General features: G+C 46.4%; 1 protein-coding gene across 1 annotated transcript in view; it reads left to right on the top strand.

Moving 5' to 3' along the window:
* The window catches only part of MSN (moesin), a 60,306-nt gene that overhangs the window by 31,254 nt on the left and 7,639 nt on the right, over positions 1-21,413 (top strand). The window contains exons 2-9 of the mRNA XM_088129250.1: positions 695-778; positions 10,853-10,948; positions 11,707-11,981; positions 14,602-14,685; positions 15,118-15,264; positions 16,584-16,680; positions 19,917-20,080; positions 21,245-21,375. Of these exons, the coding sequence (XP_087985376.1) occupies positions 695-778; positions 10,853-10,948; positions 11,707-11,981; positions 14,602-14,685; positions 15,118-15,264; positions 16,584-16,680; positions 19,917-20,080; positions 21,245-21,375 (1,078 nt within the window). The remainder of the gene's footprint in view (positions 1-694; positions 779-10,852; positions 10,949-11,706; positions 11,982-14,601; positions 14,686-15,117; positions 15,265-16,583; positions 16,681-19,916; positions 20,081-21,244; positions 21,376-21,413) is intronic.

Below are 21,413 nucleotides of genomic sequence, written 5' to 3'. Positions count from 1 at the left end.
TTTTGGAGCTCCAGAGAAGCCCCTACATTTGCACATGGAAAGCTTAGGTGGCACTTAGTTAATGGGCTGCCTCACAGATGAGTCAGACTTCAAGTCCCTCCCATAATCCTCACTTTGTCTGGCTTGGTGATTGGGAAATATGGAAGGTGAAATCATGACTGAAAGGACTTAGTGGGGTGTGTTGCTCTGCTTGATCATCATGTTATTATTTTTCTCCATATATGACTGCCTCATACTTTATCCTTCAGGCTGTTTCACTCTTCTGAATTCTGTTCCCTCCAGTACTCCAAAACCCTCTACTGTAACCTGTGGGGTGAATGTGGCCAATGCTTCCTGGCAAACTATGGTGCTATCATTTCCCCCTCTTTTTCAACCCCAAACCACACCTGATCAGTATGTAAGGCTTACACAGGTAAAACAGTCTTCAAAAATCCTGCCTCTTGAAAGATGTGAAAAACATCTTGGAAATATTGTCTTTGCCCAGCTGTGTAAAGTTCCCAGCCTGCCTCCTGGAGAAAATAACAGTCGTAAGCCCCAGCCCCAGATTACCTCGTCGTCACCCTTAAACGACATTTTCAGTGGGCGTTTGATGGTATGCTCCCATTCATAGTTAAGGGGTTGTCTTCTGGCTGAGGCTGTTCTGTGTTTTGTGTGGTGTCCTGGAGTTTTAATTGTTTTTTCCTTCTAATTCCAGATTAGTGTGCGAGTGACCACCATGGACGCTGAGCTGGAATTTGCCATTCAGCCCAATACAACTGGGAAGCAGCTCTTTGATCAGGTAAGATGACTGGCCAAGAATGAACTGCATCATTTAAAACACCTTGCTTGGGTTGTTCCCCTCAAGTCTGCCCTGATCAGATCCCCGTGGGAGTCCTGTGTCCAGTTCTGGGCACCACAGTTCAAAAAGAACAATGACAAATTGAGTGAATCCAAAGGAAGGCTGCTAAGATGATGAGTCTGGAAACAAAGTCCTATGAGGGACAGTTAGGAGGATCTGAGTATGCGTACCTACAGAAGAGATAGCTAAGGAGAGATATGATAGCAATCTCTAAATATCTGAAGGATTCTCATGCAGAAGAGGGAGCAGATTTATTCTCTGCCACCCCAGAGGGCAGGATCAAAACCAAGGAGCTGAAACTGCAGGGAAGGGAGTTCAGAGGAGGGCTGCCAAAATGGTGGAGGATCTGGAAACCCAATCCTATGGTTAAAGGTTTGGGATATGTTTAGCCTACAGGAGAGAAGGCCGAGAGGAGAGATGATAGCAGACTTCAAATATTGGAAGCATTGTCATGTAGAAGAAGGAGTGAACTTGTTCTCTGTTGCCCCCCCCCCCCCCCCCCGGGTAGGATCAGAGCCAGTGGATTACAATTACAGGAAGGAGGTTCAGGCTAGACGTCAGGAGGAACACCCTGACTATAAGACCTGTCAGCCAGTGGAATGGGAGGGCTTGAGTCATGCAACTTATCAAGAGAATGGCTGGAAGATCGACAACTTCCCAAAGACATTTTAGTTGACGTTGTACAAAGCCAGCTTAGAAGAACCTCCTTGTATCTGTGTTCTGTCTCACTTTCAGTCAGCCCCCTTATTAGGCAGAAAAGCAAGATAGGCATCTTTAAATAATACTAAAAGTGTTGGTTAGATTTCTGGTTTTTGTTTGGAGGCAGCATACATAGCACTCCATCCCCCTAGTCTTCTCCATAGCAACAATCCTGTGAGGTAGGCTGGGCTGAGAGAATGGGACTGACCCAAAGTCCCCCAAGTAGCTTCCATGGCTGAGGGTGGAGAGCCTGGGTCTCTCTGCTCCAATCCATCACCTTCACCAGGACACCATCCTGGCTCTTGGGCTGAAGAACTGGCCCAAAGTCACCTTAGAGAGTTTCTGTGGCCAAGGAGGGATTTGAACCTGGGTCTCCCTACTCCTAGTCCAACACCTTCCTCACTACACCACCCTGATTCTTGGGTTCATAGCGGGATATGAGTACAGGTAGTCCTTGGGGTATGATGGCAAATGGGACCGGAATTTCCATTGCTAAGCAACGTGGTCATAAAGCGTGATGCCACATGACTGTATTGCTTAGCAATAGCAATCCTGGCAGTCCTGCTTGCTGCCATTAAGTGAGGACCGCATGGGCTGTTAAGCAAGGACCTCACGTGATCATGACATGGGAAGAGGCACTGAAATTGCGTCCCAGGCAATTACAGAATACGGATGGGCAGGTGCTATGGAGTGCGGGTGGGTGGACGCTGTGGAGTATGAGATGCCCATGCCACCTGAGGGCTCCGCAGGATAAAAAGCAGCGGGAGTGAGAGCGATTTACAGGAGCAACTTGTGACCTTCCCTGTCGGGAAGCCATTGATGTTGCTTGTGGGAAGTCAGCAGAAAAGGTTGCAAATGGTGATCATGTGACCTCAGGATGTTGCAACTGTAATAACTGTGAGCCAGTTGCCAAGCACCTGAATTGTGACTACGTGACCCCGGGGATGCTGTGAAGTCCGCAACTTTGAGGACTGACTGTAGTGGGTGAGGACCGCGTGGGTCATTAAGCATGGACCTCATGGGACTGCCATGTGGGAAGAGGCACTGAAACCACGTCCCAGGCAAGCAGGCACTACAGAGTATGGGCAGGTGGGTGGGTGCCGTGGGTAGGTGCTATGGAGTATAACATCCCCAATGCCGCCCAGGGGCTCTTCAGGAGAAAAAGTGGCAGGAGCGACTTGCGATCTTCCCTGCCGGCTTCCCCGTTGACTTTGCTTATGGAAAGCCGGCAGGGAAGGTCGCAAATGGCGATCGCATGACTGCGGGGCACTGCAACCATCGTAAGTGCGACCCGGTTGCCAAGTGCCCAGATCGCGATCGCATGACCATGGGGGTGGTGCGACGGCCAGAACTTTGAGGACTGGTTGTGAGTCCCCCTTGTACAGCGCCATTGTGACTTTGAACAGTTGCTGAACAGGTGGTCCTAACCTGAGGAATACCCGTAATGCAATTTGAGGGGCCCTGGAAGGGCACAGATTAGTTGGCTCCTGCCGTAATAAGTACATCCTTAATTGCAAAAGTATGTTTTTAATAGTATAATAGCAATAACATTTAGTATGCATGTTGAATAAAATTTGCTGGATTTAAAGCCACCTGAGTCAGAAATACTCAGTCTTGGTGGCTGTGTTCATTCATTCCCTTTGAAGGGAGCTGTAGTAAGTATAAGCAAACCGGTTAATGTGTTAAGAGTCTTGCGATCCCAAAGAATCGGTCATTGCAGCTCTGCGCGATCTGCCCTTCGGGGCCTCCAAGAGAGTCCGTCTTCACGCACCTGAAGTCGGAACTTGCCCCTTTCCCATGGAAGGACACGTCCTGAATAGGAACCGGTCAAAGGAGCAAAGAGCTTGTCTTCCTTCTGCAGACCCAAAAGGTTTGCTTTGTGGTATTTAATCGCCTCTTTCAGCGGAATGCTGTTCACGCTCGCATTTTTGACCGAGTGCCTCTTCATTTTGGGCTTCCTAAGTATCTGTCATTTCCATAAAGGAAATACCTCGATATGTATAAAAGGTAAAGTTTTTGTCAAGTTGAGCTCATCTCTGGTGACTTTATGGAAAATGTTCTGGGGTTTCCTTGGCAACAGTGCAGAAGTGGTGTGTCATTGCCTTCTACTGGGAAGTTATTTCAACTTTTCCAGTCTAGCCACCAGCCCTGGAATTTCCTGGTGTCTCCCATCCAACAGTAACCAGGCCCAACCCTGCTTAGCTTTAAAGCCCAGAGAAGAACTGCTGCCTCTGCTGTCGGCATCTCAGGACACCCAGTGGATGTGTGTTCTTTAGCCCTGCTTCCTCCCTCTGGAGCAGGCTTTAATCGGACGGTTGCTTTTATCCCAGTTGTTTTCAATATTAGCTTTATTGTTTGGCCTGTCATTTATTGGTTGCGGTGTGTGTATTATTTTGAGTGAAAAAGCAGGTACAAATGCAATTGATAAAGAAAAATAATAAAGCATAATACCTGGGGGGTTTAAGAGTTGGCTTTCATAGCTGGGCACGGTCACTGGCAGCTTCAAGTCCCCCTCTCCCCTGACATTTTGCAAGAGAAGTCCAGCTGGTCGTGTCTTTTTTTCAGAGCCTCAGAGACCAGCACAAGGAGTTGCTCAAAGTGCTGCCGCCGCCCCCCCCCCAACAATACACATCGCTACCAAAGAAAGCTTGCTTGACTCCAAAAACATACCTACCTTTTTAAAAACCTTCCCATTTGGCCCAAGCGTCAGCCTTAACTTGGAAACAAAGAGCCGTTGCAAGCTCTGTTGTGTCTGTAAGTGATCCTGTTTTGCTTCACTGGAAAAGGGCCACCTAAATTTGTTAGTGGAGAGAGTAATGTTGGAAATTTCTATGGAGACCATAATGCTGGAGTTGATGGGATGCCTGCTTGGAACCACAGATGCCAAGGAGCTCTTGCTGCTTTTGATCCGGTGCCTAACCTGGCGTGCCTTTCTGGGTCGGTCAGGATGATCCTGATTTGCATAGACTGTTGCCCAGACGTGGAGCACTTCCGGTGTAAGACAGTTTCCTGCAAAGGAAAGATCTGAACTAGGAACAGTTGGCTGCTCCTCCCTGGGGCTCCCTCTTTTCAAGAGCCAGGTTGCCTTCTGGAAGAGACCCTGGCCTGAGTCTGGGCACAGCGTCACTTGGCTCAAGAGAGGCCCTGGTGGAAGCATGGCGGGCGAAGAGAGTTGGGCCTCAGGATGGCGGTTGACGTCTTCAGAGGAAGGGCCAGGGATCCTGGAAGCTGCATTTACCAGGCCTTAGATAAAACATCTAATCTGCTCTTTTTCTAATGTCACCCTGGAATTCAACAACTGTCTCTGGACAATTGCAAGAGGAGGAAGTTGATTTGCAAAGGAAATAACCCATTCAGCTCTGGCCACAATGGGAAATTGAAGTAATTGTCCCATACTTTATTTTTGTTGCCCTGACTGAATGTTCCAGCTTGCCCAGCCCTGTTGTAAAAGAAGAAGAAAAACAGCTTGGCTGACTTTTCTCCTCCCCCTCCCTCCCTCCCTCCAAAGGCCAACGCTTGCCATAGCCTGGTTTTTAACTCTGCAACTCTGCTTGTCAAGGGTTTTAATAATATTATGCAAGGCTAACCATCAAAACGGCTCTTTTAAAGTTAGAGTCAGCAAGCGAGGCATCTTTTTTAGCAGTCAAAATGCAGTGTCTCTCCAATTTCCTTGCAATAATAATCCCATCCCACCCCTCTTTATCACTCAAGTTGCTTTGCATCTGAGGTGATAGTGATATTGACAATGTATTTCAAGTATTGAATTGGACCCTGCAGTTGCTTTTAACATGCTGATGTGTGATGGCTGGAGCAGAAGGGCTGCTGCTGCTTCAAAAGGCATTAAGTCATTACAGGGTTGCCAGTGAAATGAACACGCTAGAGGGGAAAAAAGGCTATCCCTTTACATCTCGGTGATGTGCGAAACGAAGTTGCCAGTCAATTCAGATAAAGGGGACTAAAAGCAATATGTTTCATGTGCCTTCAGAAATCTAATCTGTATGGTCTCTTCTCTTTTCCCCCTTCCCAGCTATGAATTCTTAAGATTCCTGGACACCTATATTTTTCCAGGAGGCAGTGGTATGCGTTGTTCCAAGAACTCTAATCTAATAGGATATTAAAAGGTTGTCAGGAATGTGGCCAAAGCAGAAGAGGGCCATTTTTTTAGAAACTGCTTCTCCAAAGTTCATTGGGAATCACATGGCTTTTGTCTTTGTGGACCTCTGCCCTCTTTCTGCTGCCCAAATGGACATCCTTGCAAATGGGGAGGGGGGAGGAAAGAGATCCTAAATCTCATAGCACTGTTCCAAGTGATTCAAGGCACATACATTGCCTGATTTGCAAGACAAGACGTCACCAGCAGTGAGGGCAAAACAGGTTATCTGCATTCCACCCTTGGGACTCCCTCCTTCTCTTCCCAGCAGCGCCATGTTGTGCGCCTTACAGCAGTGCAGCTTGGATGTTTCAAGAGTGTGAAAAATGAGGCAAGGTCCTTCTCTGCAGAAGAGGGCAGAGAGCCCAAGCTGGTGAATGGTCTCCGGGGCCTGGTGCACTTGTTCTTCCAGCTCAGGTCATTTGCAGGCTCCGTTCTGAGCTCTTGATTTTGCTGTCATAGTAGCTCCACAGAAGTGGGTTAAGTGCCAAACTGTCCCTTCGTGCTGATCTGACTGTTACACAGAAGCAAAATCATGCAAGGAAAAACAAACCTTCCTTCCTTGTTGGAATGGGAAAATTTTGATGGGGGCCAAGCTCGATCTTGAGGGAACATGCAAGCAAGTGGTGCTCTAACTGCCGCCAAGAAATCAGGACCAGAGCAGCCTCTGCGATCCATCTGGCAGGCGTCAAAGGTGCTGCGCCCATCGCTGCTTCCTCCTCCGCTGCGCTGTCCAGGCTGATTCCGCATGTTAAAAAGATGCAGGTGAATTGACGGGCTGGGCGAGCAGAGTTTTCTCTGGTTGTTTCCCGTGGACGTCCTCTTGATGGCTTTGCTGAGGTTCAGCTGAGGAAGAGTTAATCTGGGCCAGAAGTGGGGCAGTGGGGATGTCTCAAGATCAGAGCAGCCCTTCAGCGTTGCCAGGGAAGGTAGCGATGCGGACCAAGCCGGGAGTTCAGGCCTGCTGCTGCTGCTGCTGCTGCAGCTGGGCCCCTGCCTTAACTTAGCTCTCTCTGAGAAAGTGCAGACCAGCTTCTGGACTCCCAGATGTGTCCTTAATGTGGCCCTGAGGCTAGAGGCCGGACTGCCTAGAATCAAAGCCAAATCTGGCAACTGTCTCTGTCCTTCCGACTCAGGATTAATTTTGCTGCTGTCCTTAACTTTATGGGACACATTGAAACCAAAAGGGGGATTGCCATCACGAGTAGGCTGGGTTCCTGTGCTGTGCCAGCGGGCTATCCATAGTGGTAGAGAAGGCCAAGGGGGCTATTAGACAGAGGGCATAAGCTTCAGAATAAGCTGACCCACCTGCCAGAGAAAGGCAGAGGCTTTACTGGCAAAGGTGCTTCTCCAGAGCTTCGGCGCTCGCACTCCAGCAGCCTTGGAGGCAAATACAACGAAGCGCCACGGGGATCTGGAGACATGGGCTCTTGAAAGCGTATTTTTGTTGCGTACATTTTATTTAGATCTCTGTTCTGAGCTACTTCATTAAAAAATTGCCCAGCCAAACCGATGAATTTTATGTAGATACATCCTAGCAACCAGAAACCCTGAAATTACCTATGCAGAGTTTTGGGGTTTTTGCAGTTAGGCTGTGCCATATCAGTCTTTAAGCAAAAGGTCCATGGCCTGATATCGGCAGTGTCTTGTTTTGAGGATTGTTTGACTGTTCTTTTATTCAGTTTATTTTGCCCGGTTTCTTATCTCTGGTCATGGTGAAGAAGGGTTCGGTGTTGTTGCTCCCTGCCACAAAGAGCAACCCTCAATCCTCGCAGCAGCCTCCGGGAATCTGGATTCCAAGAGCCGGCTGGCTCTGGCCTGGGGGAGCGACGGCTGCATTTCTTCTCTTCTGCCCCGTGAGTGGTTAAAGGGAGCTGCCCAACCAGCTACCTGTGAGCAAAACCTGAGTTCACACAACTTAAACTTGGATTAAGAAAGCATAGTTGCTGATGTGAATCAAGCCTTGATTCAGGAACTCTTGGCTGAGAATCCTGGTTTAACGTAACATAGGAATTGCAGCCATTTTATTAATACAGGTGGCACATTAATAAATTGAAATCCTGCATGGGGAAACTTACAGGAAGTCTGTATTTATCAGCTGGCCCAGATACTCCTTAGAAGAAAATTGAGAATACCGATTCTTGAGGATGAGGTTAAATTCCTCTGCTGTCCTTGGTATGCCAGTTCCTGAGCTTAGAAAAAGCCATGCCGGGGCTGCTGGCTGCTCCTTATCTGGCCTCTGGATTGCGTTTGGCAGCTGTTTGCCTTTCAGCGCCTTGCAGAGATACCTTCTTTGTGTGAAGAGATGGTCAGCCACCCCCTTCCGCACCATCTGGACCATCTCCTCCCAGTGCCACATCTAATCTGCATCGCGGTTGGGTGGTGAATGGGAGCGTTTGTCCATCGCTCAGAAAGCATCTAGACAGTGCCAAGCTGCTGGACTGTCAGTGTCTAAATTTAATCCCTTGCATTTATGCTTTGTTTTTTTTAAAAAAAATGACAATGTAAAAACCTGTCTATAAAGAATAAAGAATAACTATTCTGCCTAATTTCTAAAGACAACTATTTGATTACTTTTAAGGTATGCCTTGATCAGCTTTTAAAGTATGAGTTGACTTATGTTACAGTACTTTTTTGGCATTTCTTGATGATAGAGCATTCTGTATTGTCTTTCCCCTTCGCTATTCTTTGTCCGTTGGCACCAATGAAAAAAATATAAACCTTAGGAAAGGCCACTATCATTTTGGTCAGCACTGAGTAAGAGTGTTACATTGGTGCTGCTTTTAACATGGGAATCGAGCCACCTGTAATCTTCTAGTAAAACTGAGGACTTGACTGCACATTAGACAGCAGGCATGATATGTAATTTACATAGCAGAATGTACGAACAAATGTTCCTTCAGAATCCAAGGCCTGTACTTATCCGAGGCTGGAATTGTGCTTGGGAAGGAATCCGTAGCTGAGCCTGTCATACGACCCTAGCGCTGGACCTAGGAGGCCCAGGGCAGGAATCCTCATCCCAGTCTGAACAAACGGCTGTCCAGCCTTTTCTTGAAAGCCTCCAGTGATGGAGCAGCCACAACTAAAACTTAGTTCAAGTTTGGATCTCTCACTGTAAAACTCCCACCCAGTGGTTCTTGCCTTACCCGCAGGTGCTAGGGAGAATAAACCTCTTCCCTGTGACATCCCTGCATATATCAGAAGATCGCTATCATGTCTCCCCTTCGCCTTCTCTTCTTTGGGCTAAACAGACCCAGTTCTTTCAACTGCTCTTTGTAGGATTCAGCCTCCAAGCCCCTTACTAACTTTGTTGTTCTTCTCTGCACTGTTTCCAGTTCCTCAGCATCCTTCTTGCATTGTAGTGACCAGAACTGGACCCAGCGTTCCAGTGTGGTCTGACCAGTGCAGCGTAGGGCAGCACTATCACTTCCTGTGATCTTTAGGCAGTGGCCCAGGTTGGGCAACCTTGTATCCTCCAGATGTCGTGGAATCCAGGTTCCATAAGCTAGGACATCAGTGGTCATGGATTTTGGGGTTGTAGTCAAACACCTCAACGGTACCACCTTGTGCTAGAACAAGTTTCAGCAACCATGGTTTCATTAAGTAGTGCCTGTTGAAGTCCTGTTTTATTTTTTTTTAAAAGATGTCCCATATCTTACAAGGTAGCCCAAATCTTGAACAACCTCTGCATTCTCACATGGAATACAGAATATTTGTCTCCTACAGGCGCCTGTGGCATTGCATGAGTTGTGCCGTGATGCCTGCTCTTTGAAAAGCGTGAGAGTGCCAGGATGAGAGTGATGTGCTCTCATGTTAATGACTCCTTCATATATTTTGAACTAAGTAAAACTTCATGTGATCTTCAACATAAAACTTCAGCAACAGTGTATAACCCAGCACTGAATGGGGGTCAAAAAACCTCAAGATAGCTGCTGCAATTGCATGCTCCTGTTTTACGTGGTTGTGCCATCTTGATTTTTGACCTCCGCCCCCACCCATGCATCCTTCCCCCTTCTCGGCTGCCTCCTGTAAGGCTGCCTTTGGCTTTCTGTGCTGACTCAGTCACACTGCGCAAAGCCCTGTTGTGTTGTATGGTGTAGAGAAGCTGGTTGGGGGGTCAGTTGGTTGGTTTTGCAGCAGAGCCTCCCCAGCTGCTGTGACCTTAATGGGACCCAGTAATGGGGGGCAAATGTTCTTCCCCTTTCATAAGGCCACACAGGGTGAACTCTTGGCCACCAGGACCATCAGTAGGCAGAAGGAACCACAAGCGTGCACTCTGCTTCTGTGATTTATTCTGAATGACATGATTTCAGGCAATAAACAGAACCATTTCCAAAATGGCATCAGGCATCTAAAAAAGGAAGAATATGTAGAGCTTGTAAGGAAATGTATTCTTTTAAAAATTCAGCATTTGAGTCTAAATGAAGAAATGAGATCTATATAGTTATGGAAACAGCTGTTAATATTTTTTTCAACTTTACCTGAGTATTAGTCATTCTTTGTTGAATGTTTTGCAGATGCTTCTATTTTTCCCTACCAATTTTTTTCCAGATTGTTCTCTCTTATTCCTAGAAAATGTCTTTCCTTACAGTCACAATTATGACAACTTCTTGCTGGCAGTTTAGCAGCTAGTCTGGGAAGTGATGAGTTTTAAAGGCCAAACTTTGTGTGGGAGCATTCTTTGCGCATGCGTTGGTGCTGCTGCTCCCAGAATGCCTCCTCAGCATGGACGGAACCTGCCTGGGTGACTCTAGGAGGAGGAGTCACAGCATCTCTCTTGGCACCTTTGGGGAAAGATGATGTGGGCCTCTAATTACAAGCACGTCCAGTGCGACTGTTCCCCACCATGCTCTGGCTGAACCCAGGTTTGGCCGAGCCTTGTTCCATGCAGAAATCCCTGAAAGAAGAGAGTCCTCAGTTGCTACTGGCATGCACCCTTGCGTATAATTGGGACCAGTTGGAAGGGTTAACACTTCCTCCCATCTTGCGCTTCCAGTGAAAATCCACCCCTGGTTTTGATTCTGGGCCTCCTTGTCAGCTGTTCTGTAGGGAACCCTGATGGGGTTTTATCTGAGAGTTTGTGTGGCCCTTCTCCTTCTGGGATGCAGTGAGCCCATCAGCTGCTTCCTCTTGCTCATGAGTTTATGTCTGGTTTTCCTGAATAGGTTGTGAAAACAATTGGCCTGCGAGAAGTTTGGTTCTTTGGACTCCAGTACCAGGACACCAAGGGCTTCTCAACATGGTTGAAATTAAATAAAAAGGTAAGGAGGTGTCTTTCATTTTGTTTTCTACTTCTGTCCCTCCTAAAAGGGAGAGTTTGCTTTCTTGAGCAGGGATGGAACATGTGTGCCTTTGTGGGGTTGGGTCCCCATCAGTCTGTGTCCTTCAGGGGTCTCTGAGCTTTGAGGTAGATGACTCTCCCTTCATTCTTCTTCTGATTAGGGTGCAGTCCCACCTTAACTATCTCTGAATCTGGAGCAGCTTCCTACCTTTCCTTCCATAGTGCAGAATACTAGGTTGCAAGTGGCATTTACTGTCTACTGTCTTATCCATTTGAGCACCCTCTAGATCAGTGTTTCTCAACCTTGGCAGCTCGAAGTTGTGTGGACTTCAATTCCCAGAATTCCCCAGCCAGCCATGCTAGCTGGGGAATTCTGGGAGTTGAAGTCCACACATCTTCAAGTTGCCAAGGTTGAGAAACACTGCTTTAGATGTATGGCATTCAGCACCCAATATTCTTAGCCATGACCATACCAGCTGGAGAGTTCTGGAAGTCTACAACGTTGTGCAAGGCTGGGCTGGAAATACTGGGTTAGTCAACCCAGTGGGATAGATGAGCAAACTGCTTCACAAACTCTGTCCTTGGATTTATGGCAGGCATGCCAACCTGGGTCTCATTGCTGGGGTTGCGGTCAACAGATTTAGAGGGCCCTCTGGCTTAGCAGGTGTCCCAAGAGCTCTCAGTTGTGATGATTCTAGGTGTGTTCTCTCAACTTGATTTTGCAACAATGTGCTGCAGGTGACGGCTCAGGACGTGCGCAAAGAGAGCCCATTGCTTTTCAAATTTCGGGCCAAGTTCTACCCAGAGGATGTTGCAGAGGAATTGATACAAGATATTACCCAGCGCCTCTTCTTCCTCCAAGTGAAGGAGGCCATCTTGAATGATGACATCTACTGTCCCCCAGAGACTGCTGTTCTCCTGGCTTCTTATGCTGTCCAGTCCAAATATGGGGACTTTAATAAGGAGGTTCATAAGCCTGGCTATCTAGCTACTGACAAACTGCTTCCTCAAAGGTATAATAAAATCTGGCAAAGCTTTTTTTAAATTCTTTAAATGCGTAGCTATTGATTTTATTATTCAGTTTTTATCCCACTTTTCTTTTGTACAGTCTTGATGTTATTCCTCAGTGGGTAAGCCTCACCCTATCTGTTTTGAGGTTGGTTGGGTTCATACATTGTGCTCAATTGTGGTTTGCTGAATAAACCACAATTAAATGAGTTGCCATATGGTGTTAAGACACAAGTCAAGTTGTGCTCAGCACAATGTGTGAATCCAGCCCAAATCCCTTTGGTGTGTGTTCTTTCATTTGTTTCTTTTCCTCAGTAAATTGATATTTAGATCCCAAGCTGAATTGCATTTGAACTACCACCTGCCGCAATGGTCAGAGAAGTGTGAAATATATTGGATTTAGTCAGGTTCCAGTTGACAATTCAGTAGGAAAGGTGCAGATCAGAATTTTTCAGGTGCGACAAGGGTACCGAAAGCTGGTCATGTCTGGCTTTCAGAGCCCCCACAGTGGCCAGAAACTAAAATATTAGCTGATTTTGTGTTTGGGGAACTTGAGGAAGATTTTAAGAGACAGAGTGGGAGACTTAAGCCTTATAGATGTCTAAAGCAGCCATTCGGAAAAGCTCACCTCCAAATTGGGCCTGCTTTGGACTCTTGCCCCATCTATATCTAGCGTGTGGTCCTCCCACAGTTGCAAAGCCTAGCGTAACAGGACTTACACATCCTAATGTAGGAATTGTTGAAGGTTCGATTCTTCCAAACTTATATGGGTTCCTTGCTTTAAGGGGGCCCTCCCTGGTTGCAAGGCTCAGATCCTGTCCTTTTTGAAACATGAGACACAACTCCATTGTGAGAACTTTCAGGACGCTGGATGGGCCGATGATAGCTCCAAATGTGATTGGATGCAAGACAGAAATGCACCTTTAATTCTCACTACCCAGATTGAGCGCCATGCCTCCAGGGGTCCTGTGTGTGTGAGTTTCAAGCAGGGCCACCACACACACACAGCCTGATCTGTAGTAGACAGAAATCTGGGTGTTATGTGGGGCAGTTAGCCCTCATGAGGAAAATAGAAGCAGAGATGGTGTGATGGAGACAAAGGTGTGTGTATTCAACCTCTCCTTACCAGCTCTCTTGCGGGCACATACTTCTGATGGGCGTATGGACTGCCAGCTGAAGGGAACCCTCCCAGCGGCCTTAATGGTATTGTTAGACTCATTGGCAAGATCTTGGCGGAATTTCCCCACATGCTCAGTGCAGCGTGGTTTGACAGGGCTCTGGGCTCATTCCCAGCGCAAGGCTCTCAGATACCTGGCACGGGATGGCTAGATAAGAATCCTTATTGTGTACTAAGAAGCCGTTAAAGCGGTTGATTGCCCATTTCAGTTTAATTCTAGTGCTTCTTTCTCCTACCCTCCCTGTGGACATTTCTGGCCTGCATTTCTCAGCCTTGAAGCGAGAGACTGATGGTTATTGACATAACTGACATTTCTGCCCTGAGAAATTCTGGCTGTCAGCTTAACTCCCATACTGAGTTTGGTGAGGTATGGGTTCTCAGTGCTTGCTTGTGTTTGCCCCATTTGTCCCTTACACTTCACAATCAGAGTTATAGATGTGGAAATATGGAAAAAGAAAATGACTGAAATTAAAAATATCTGGGAGATTTGAGTAACACCTGTGAGCGCTCATGGCCTATGCAACATCCTCCCCACCTGTCAATTTTGTGCCTGCCAGATGAGAGGGACTACAAGCCCCATATGAGTCAGCAGCATTGTTTGTGGACTCTGCTGGTGGGACCTTATGGCTGCTAAATCAGCACGCCCTACAAGGGTTGAATGGTAGGTTGAGCTATGTTCAACCATCTTGAAATGATCAAATGTGGAACTTAGTCTGATATGATGCAAGACATGGGATAGGCAAATAATCTCTTTGGAATACATCTCCGAAAAACAGGTTCTTCTCTTTTGCTCTGGTCACAAACGTGGCTTCTCTATCACCGCAGCAGGAGTAAAGGTTGCCAACTAGGAAACTGCATGGACTGCTTTTATAGCCATGTTTGCAGTGTTGCTTTAAGGGCTGGAAAAGAGCTATTCTGAAAAATTGGAGAACAGTGTCAGGAGGAGAAAGCATAGGGAAGTGCACATCTCTGGAAGATGAGATATTTAAAAGCACACCAAAGAGAGGTTCAAGCCTGTGTCCATGTCAGGCCTAGCCCAAGGAACTCCAAGAGACAATGCAAAATCAGTTCAGCTATGTTTATTAGCTACAACCTCTAGCAAGAATCTTCCCAGACTGAAACCCCATCTCCCAAGTCAGCCAGCCACAACGGTGTGAATTCCTCAGGGAGGTGCCAGTCTCATCCTCTTGTAGTTCCCACGCTCCTGCAGCGAGCTAAGAAAATGCTTATCTCCCTGAGCCTGGCCTTCATAATTCCATTCCATCACAGTCCACAAGCAATTCCAACATCATCTGCAATCCACATTCATGCCACCCTCTTCCACGGAGTGGAGGCCTTCGAGACAGTTTTTAAAAGATGGTCATGTCTGAAATACATACGGCTCAAGCGTTAGTTTCTGGCAGAGCCATCCACGCATCCTAATATGTCTTCCTCTCTTTGCCTCCTAGAGTTTTGGAACAGCATAAGCTTAACAAGGATCAGTGGGAAGAAAGAATCCAGGTGTGGCATGAGGAACATCGGGGGATGCTCAGGTACATCTGTGGCTCAAAATAGAGCATTCTTTGTGACTTTTACAAGTCCCCTTGTAAGCTATTCTACTGGCAGGGGCGTCTGCAAGGTGTGGTAAAGAAAGTCTAAGATGGCGCTGCACATAAAAACAGTTACACACCATTGCAACCGCCATCTTGACTTTTTTTTTTTTTACCATAACTTGTGGTCACCCCACCTACTCTTAAGACAGATGGGAAGATTGATGAAGTGTCTGTGTTTCCACGACATGGCTGACCCAGTCAGTTGCTACTCCAAAGCAGACAACCCTGTGTCCTAACCATCACAGATACTCCAGTCAAATGGGCTGTGGCCCTCTTGGATGCCATGACATCCACTTCGAAAAAGGTTGAGAATACTCTGCAAGGACTTAGTCTTCAAAGTTAACATCTGTTTTGTCTTCTTGGTACTTTCAGAGAAGATGCCATCTTAGAATATCTGAAAATTGCACAAGATCTGGAGATGTATGGTGTGAACTACTTCAGTATTAAGAATAAGAAGGGTTCAGAACTCTGGTTGGGAGTAGACGCTCTTGGACTCAACATTTATGAACAGAATGACCGGTAACAAAGCTATTCTCTTTACTCTTCCTATAGAGTGTGTGGTGTGTGTGTGTGTGTGTCTGAGAGAGAGAGAAATTTAGAGAGGGGGAGTGTTTGTAAGTGCAGGGCACAATTGGATCTGACCAAGTCTCCACCTGTGTTAACAGCCACTTCCTGCTTTGATCAAGTAGATACTTCCATACTGTTGGGAATATTATCCACAAGCAGCCTTCTTCTCTTTTTTATCTTGTGAGGTTTTGGCATTGTTACTGATAGGTTGTTATGTTGACTCTGTCTAGCCCTGTCTTACCTAGAGAGACTTCCTGTACCAACATTGGTTTGTCATTGGTTGTTTGTGTAGTTCTCACACAATTCTATGAATCTACTAACGGATTTTCACTGGATGCAACTTGCCATCCAACATAATTATTTCCCAGAAAGTAAATTACTTCCCCAGACTCATAGCTGTTTTGTGACCCATTTTGCTCTCATCCTCATTCAACCCTCGAAACAGGAGTGAGAAACTTCCTCAGGTTAAATAAGCTTTTCCCCTTCATATTATATGGAACTAAGCTCATTGGTTAAATTGTCTCTGTATGGTCTGCATCTTCATTAGACTGCAAGAATTGTTCTGGACAATTTTCGTTTCATATATCAGGAGACTTCCTGTCCACATAGATTTTAATTAGTAGGAAAATTATTCCTTCTGAAACTGATTGGTGCAGATGATCCTTGTCTTGTTAGGCAGCACATAATCTAAAGTAGAAAGCACAGTTTTAGGTAAATACAATATGAGGACATCTTCCCTGGCCTTTGTGTAGCGGATTGGCAGTGCTGCAGGATTTGCACCAAATCAGAGGTGGGAGAGTGTGTAGGGTGGGACCTGCATGGCATTCTAAACTGGGCGTTTCTCCCCTCACTCATGATCTCTGCTCTTTTGGGGTTCAAGGTTGGATTTGTAGGCATCTGTAGGGGGGATAAGAAACAACACGCCCAACATGATGTCATCACACAAATGATGCAGATTATACACTGGTAATCATTTTGACATCACTCATGGCTTGTACTGGATCCCTGTAATTGGATTCCAGAAACTTGAGTGAGCATCCTTTTTGTGCTGATATGCCATTCATTTTGTACATCTGTTCAGTTATGTAGTTTGGTAAATTTGGAATTTCCACTTCTGCTATTCCAAATCCAAATATTTTCGTTGGTGGGAAATACACACACACACACACACACATACTGTGTGAATGAAGACAAGTGTTTGCATTGCTGCAGCTGTTCACTGGGGTTTAATTTTTGAAACAATAAATCAGCTTCTTGCTCATCTTTCACAGGTTAACACCCAAAATTGGATTCCCCTGGAGTGAGATCAGAAACATTTCCTTCAATGATAAGAAGTTTGTCATCAAGCCCATTGACAAGAAAGCCCCAGTAAGTTAGGTTTTACAATTTAATTGCTATATTAATTTATGCAGAGCTTAATAAAAAAGGAATGGAAAGTCCAGATCAAACAAAGTTGAAGTCTTGGGACCCAAGCCTTGGGGCCTTCAGTGCCAGTGGAGCTGTTCCTTGCAAGGGATTTTGTCTCTGAATTTGAATTTATTATGGTCACCAACCAGAAATAAGCACCAAGAATAGCAAGACTACATCAGCAAATCAGTAAAGCTAGCCAATGGAATAAAACAATAAAGCACAAAACCAAATAACAGTAAAGATAATAAAGGTTAATTCTTGGCAAGTTCTGCAGGCAATAAAAGAGAATTTAACAAGATGTAAGGAGATGGTATCGTTCTGGCTGGACAGGAAGTCACGTTAATAGAATTGAGTCTGAATGTTGTGGGAACTTGACCAAGGGAGAAGAGAAAGCCAGCCGTACCTTTGATGGCTCTAAGTGCACCAGGACAAAGGATTGCCATGCATATCCCTTCTTAAACAACCAATCAAGCTAATGATAAGATCTTCTGTCTGATGTTTATATCTTGGTGGTCTAATATTGTAATACTGTCTCGAGAAGGGTTGGTTGCTTGAATTGCTGTTCCAGGTCCAAGACCTGGTGCCTTAAGGCTAACATGACCTGGTCAAAACCCATCACTGGTGATTTTGTCCCCGTTGGTTTTCAATTTTGGATGGCAGAGCCATTCTGCCTGTGGCTCTTGCTGATGAGACAAACCACAGTGGCTGGTTTTACGCATTATCCTAAGCCATGGTTTGTTCAATCATCTTTGGTGGCTAAGCCTCAATGGTAGGTTCACAGATTACACTGAGCACCAAACTATGTTCTACCGAGCCAAATGGCTGGGTTCCCCTAGTATTGCAGAGATGGCTTCGGTCCAGATGTTGTCTCCCAATGCATTGCAGCTGTTATCAAATTATACATTTTAGTGTGACTGAGGAAAGAAACAGCTCACGTTAAATATATTTAATTTAGGTAAAATAAAGTAAAAGTAAATTAAGTTAGGAAGATACCTAATTTTGTCCTGGCCTGTCAGGTCTAGCCCAAAGAACTCCAAGAGACGATGCAAATTCAGTTCCACTGTGTTTATTAGCTACAACCTCTAGACAGAAATCTCCCCAGACTGAACCCCAGCTCCCAAGCCAGCCAGCCACAACACCGTGAATTCCTCAGGGAGGTGCCAGCTTCATCCTCTTGAACTTCCCATACTCCTCTGGCGAACTAAGAACACGCTTATCTCCCTGAACCTGGCCTTCATAATTCCATTCCATCACATGGCCCCATTCACTGTTGTTTGGAGGGCAGACTTTGGGACTCTGCTGAGGGCTGAAGGCATCTTGCAGAATGCTAAGTTACAGGTGAGGAAAGGGGGTTGTGGCTTAGTGCAGCATGTGAATTTTGTTTAAGATGCACTGGATGTTCGCTTCCAATCATGGTGAGAGTGCTGCTAAAGACTCTCCAAATCTGAGCCTTGTGGAGGTGAAGATCCCCCTCCCTGCATTCTTTCTGCCCACCTAGGACGTTCCTGCAGAGTGGGTGCGCTCCGGTCCCCTCCATTAAACTTTGCCGTCTGGGGGATCTAGGAAGCCTGCCTTCTCTGTTGCGGCCCCCACCCTCTGGAACAGCCTCCCCCCAGAGGTAAGGAGGGCGCCCTCTCGCCCGGGGTTCCGGAGCGCCTTGAAAGCCTGGCTTGGGTCCCAGGCCTGGGGCTGATCTTTGTTATTTGTTCAATGGCCCCTGCTTTGTGTTGCTGTTTTTGCCTCTATTAGATTATTTTAGCCTGGGCTGCCTGCGTGATTCAACGTTATTGTCTGTTTTTATGTTTCCCCTAGTTTTGTACGCTGCCAAGAGTCCACTGGAGTTGGGCAGCCAATAAATAAATATATAAACAAACAGATAAATAAATAAAATGCTTTCTATCAGGAAAGGCTTGCTGTGAATCTCCCCTTGGCCTGAAGGAACAGCTAGCAAGTTGTAAGCTAGGATTTTGCCATGGAGGCACCTGCTCTGTAGAGCAGCACGCCCAGTGGGGTTCTCTTGTCGCCATATTATACCTTTTGGAGTGATATAAAATTCTGCTTGTCCTTGGAGGCTTCCTTGCTGACTAATTCAGCTCAGTTACTGCTCATGACAGAATCTGATCATGAATTGCTTTATTGGACTTTTTTTTTAACGATACCTTTGTTTTCTGTGTGACACTCAGAAGTTCAGAAGTATAGCATCCTTCAGCCCGAGCACAGATAAAGTCTATTCGTGTTGTTGCAGATGTTCATTTCTAGCAGATTTAGTAAGTTGCTGGCTAGGGGTATGCGTGGAATGAAAAATGCGTTTGGTTTTGTTCCAAAAGCTCTCCTGAACCCTTCGGGTCACTGTTGTTCTTCTGTGCGAAACACACCTTGTGGGGGTCCCGGGTTTCGAGGAGCAAGTGCAGCAAGGCTGATGCGTGTTGCTCTCTTGGCAGCTCCTGGCCCAGCATCTCCCCTCCTGCCCTGGTTCCCCCCGGCCTCCCTTCAGGCCTTGTGGGGCTGCTGACCCAAATGCCTGTTTCAGGTTTAAGCGCAAGCTACCCGAAACCAGCTACCCCACATGCAAGACAGTTGGTTCAAGACTTGCACGCGCCCTTTGCTGGCTTGGCTGTCTTATGGGTTATTAGAAGGGATTTAGTACAGTAAAACTTAGATTGTTTACAGACCTTGGATGGGAGGAAAGGGACCCTGTGGAATGTCTGTTAAATTGAGGGGTCATTTGTGTACATTTATATCATGTGCATGTGTATGGAATTGTGAAAATGATGCGAATGTACACAAATGATGTAAAATCACATTAGGCGATCATGCCCATTATTTTGTAGATTGCATCATGGGCATGGTCGCGTAATGTGATTTTACATCATTTGTGTACATTCACATCATTTTCACAATAAACCACAATTTTACACATGCCCAAAGGTGGTCTGTTACCCCTAGAAGCATGTGGACTTTGTCCGTGATATGGAGGAATATCTGGATCCAGATTTCATCTGTAAATCTAAATGGAGGTCCACTAAATCAAGGCTTTGCTGTATATGTCTGCAAGAGGAAAGATTTGTTTGGAGACATGCTTAATTTCCTGGAAATTACTGTCAATGTAATCAAGTTGTGTTGCTACTTCTGGAGAAGAAGAGGGCCCAGGAAGGGTTCGTTCAAGGCTAACCTGTCCTTTCCCTTTTGCAAAGGATTTTGTCTTCTATGCCCCCCGGCTAAGGATTAACAAGCGCATCCTGGCTCTATGCATGGGGAACCATGAGCTCTACATGCGCAGGCGCAAGCCGGACACCATCGAGGTGCAGCAGATGAAGGCCCAGGCCCGCGAGGAGAAGCATCAGAAGCAGATGGAGAGGTGGGTTGGCTGAGCACAGGTGGTCCTTAACTGCCCTCTGGGTGGGCCTCTCTGGCCAGGGCTGAGTCATGGGCTGGGATGCAGATTCTTCTCACGGGCACATTCTGCAACTGGGATGTGGTTAGAAGACTCAGACCCCCAAGTTGCAGGTAGAGAAGTTGTTGAAGTGTCATGGGTTTAGGAATCAGCCCTTGTCTTAGTGATGCTGCAAGGAGAGTGGTTGCTAACTGTTTGGACGCAGGGTCCAAATGATGATAGCAATGAAGTGTGGAGGGGAATGTCCCAGTGGGCTTTTCTGTGGTGGAGGGTTCAAGTACTCCTGTTTCTTAAGCGGGGGGTTTTCAAAGTTTCTTCAAGGTATGTTTGAATAAAACCTCTGTGTAAAGGCAACCTGCGCTCTATCTCATACTGGAATAATTCTGTACAAAAGCATATTCTTGCCTCTCAGGGATGTCAAGCAAATTGTGACAGATAAAGTCATTCTTCCCTCCTCCCCTCTCTTGCAGTCTGAGGCACGTGTGGTCAAGGCAGCATGGGCTGCTTTCCTTCCCACAGTATACCCTGGCGGTGGCATTATGCCAAGCGAAGGTTTAGGGACTCCTGGGATCTCCTGATATAGCTTAAATAGACTCAGCCAAGGACTCTTCCTTGGTGCCCCACCATCACCAGCGAAGAGTTCTCCTGGCCCTGCCAGGGGAGATGATGGGGCAGTGGGATTAAAGAAGGGAAGTGATCCGCCTCTTCCAAGCAGGATCCTTAAAAACTCCCTCAGCTCTTAAAAATGTGGAAAAAAATCTCTTGGGGGAACTCACAGATACACAGTCTTCCAACCCATATTTTAGTTTGAGGTATGCAGATTAGGCTGTTGGCTTGAAAAATTTGGATGAAGCAAGTTCTCCCTTTCTTCCTTTCAGTTTGCTTAGAAGTCACTAGAGGTGTTCAAGCAGAAGCTGGAGGCTCACCTGTCAGAAGCATGTAGTGGATCCCGTACTGAGCAGGTGGTTGGACTAGATGGCCTCTGAGGCCCCTTCTGACTGTGATTCTGTGACTGGGTCTATGTAGAAATTGTAAACCAAAAGCCCTGAAGATTTAGGGAGGCTGAGCAGCCCATTTTTTGGAAAGGAGCACTGAAATTAGCCTGCTGTGTGTTTCTTTCCCTCTCAGGGCTTTGCTGGAGAACGAGAAGAAGAAGAGGGAGATGGCGGAGAAGGAGAAGGAGAAGATTGAACGTGAGAAAGAAGAGCTGATGGAGAAGCTCCGGCAAATTGAGGAGCAGACTAAGAAAGCTCAGCAAGGTAGGAAGAATGTTTGCTTCAGGATGGAGCCTGTGGGG

This window comes from Python bivittatus, unplaced genomic scaffold, assembly GCF_059951505.1.
Source record: "Python bivittatus isolate LINGU-HERP-01145 unplaced genomic scaffold, Pbiv_v1 ctg000790_np1212, whole genome shotgun sequence".
Lineage (NCBI taxonomy): Eukaryota > Metazoa > Chordata > Lepidosauria > Squamata > Pythonidae > Python > Python bivittatus.
Note: the sequence above shows the minus strand (reverse complement) of the source record. Positions and strands in the feature narration are given on the sequence as shown.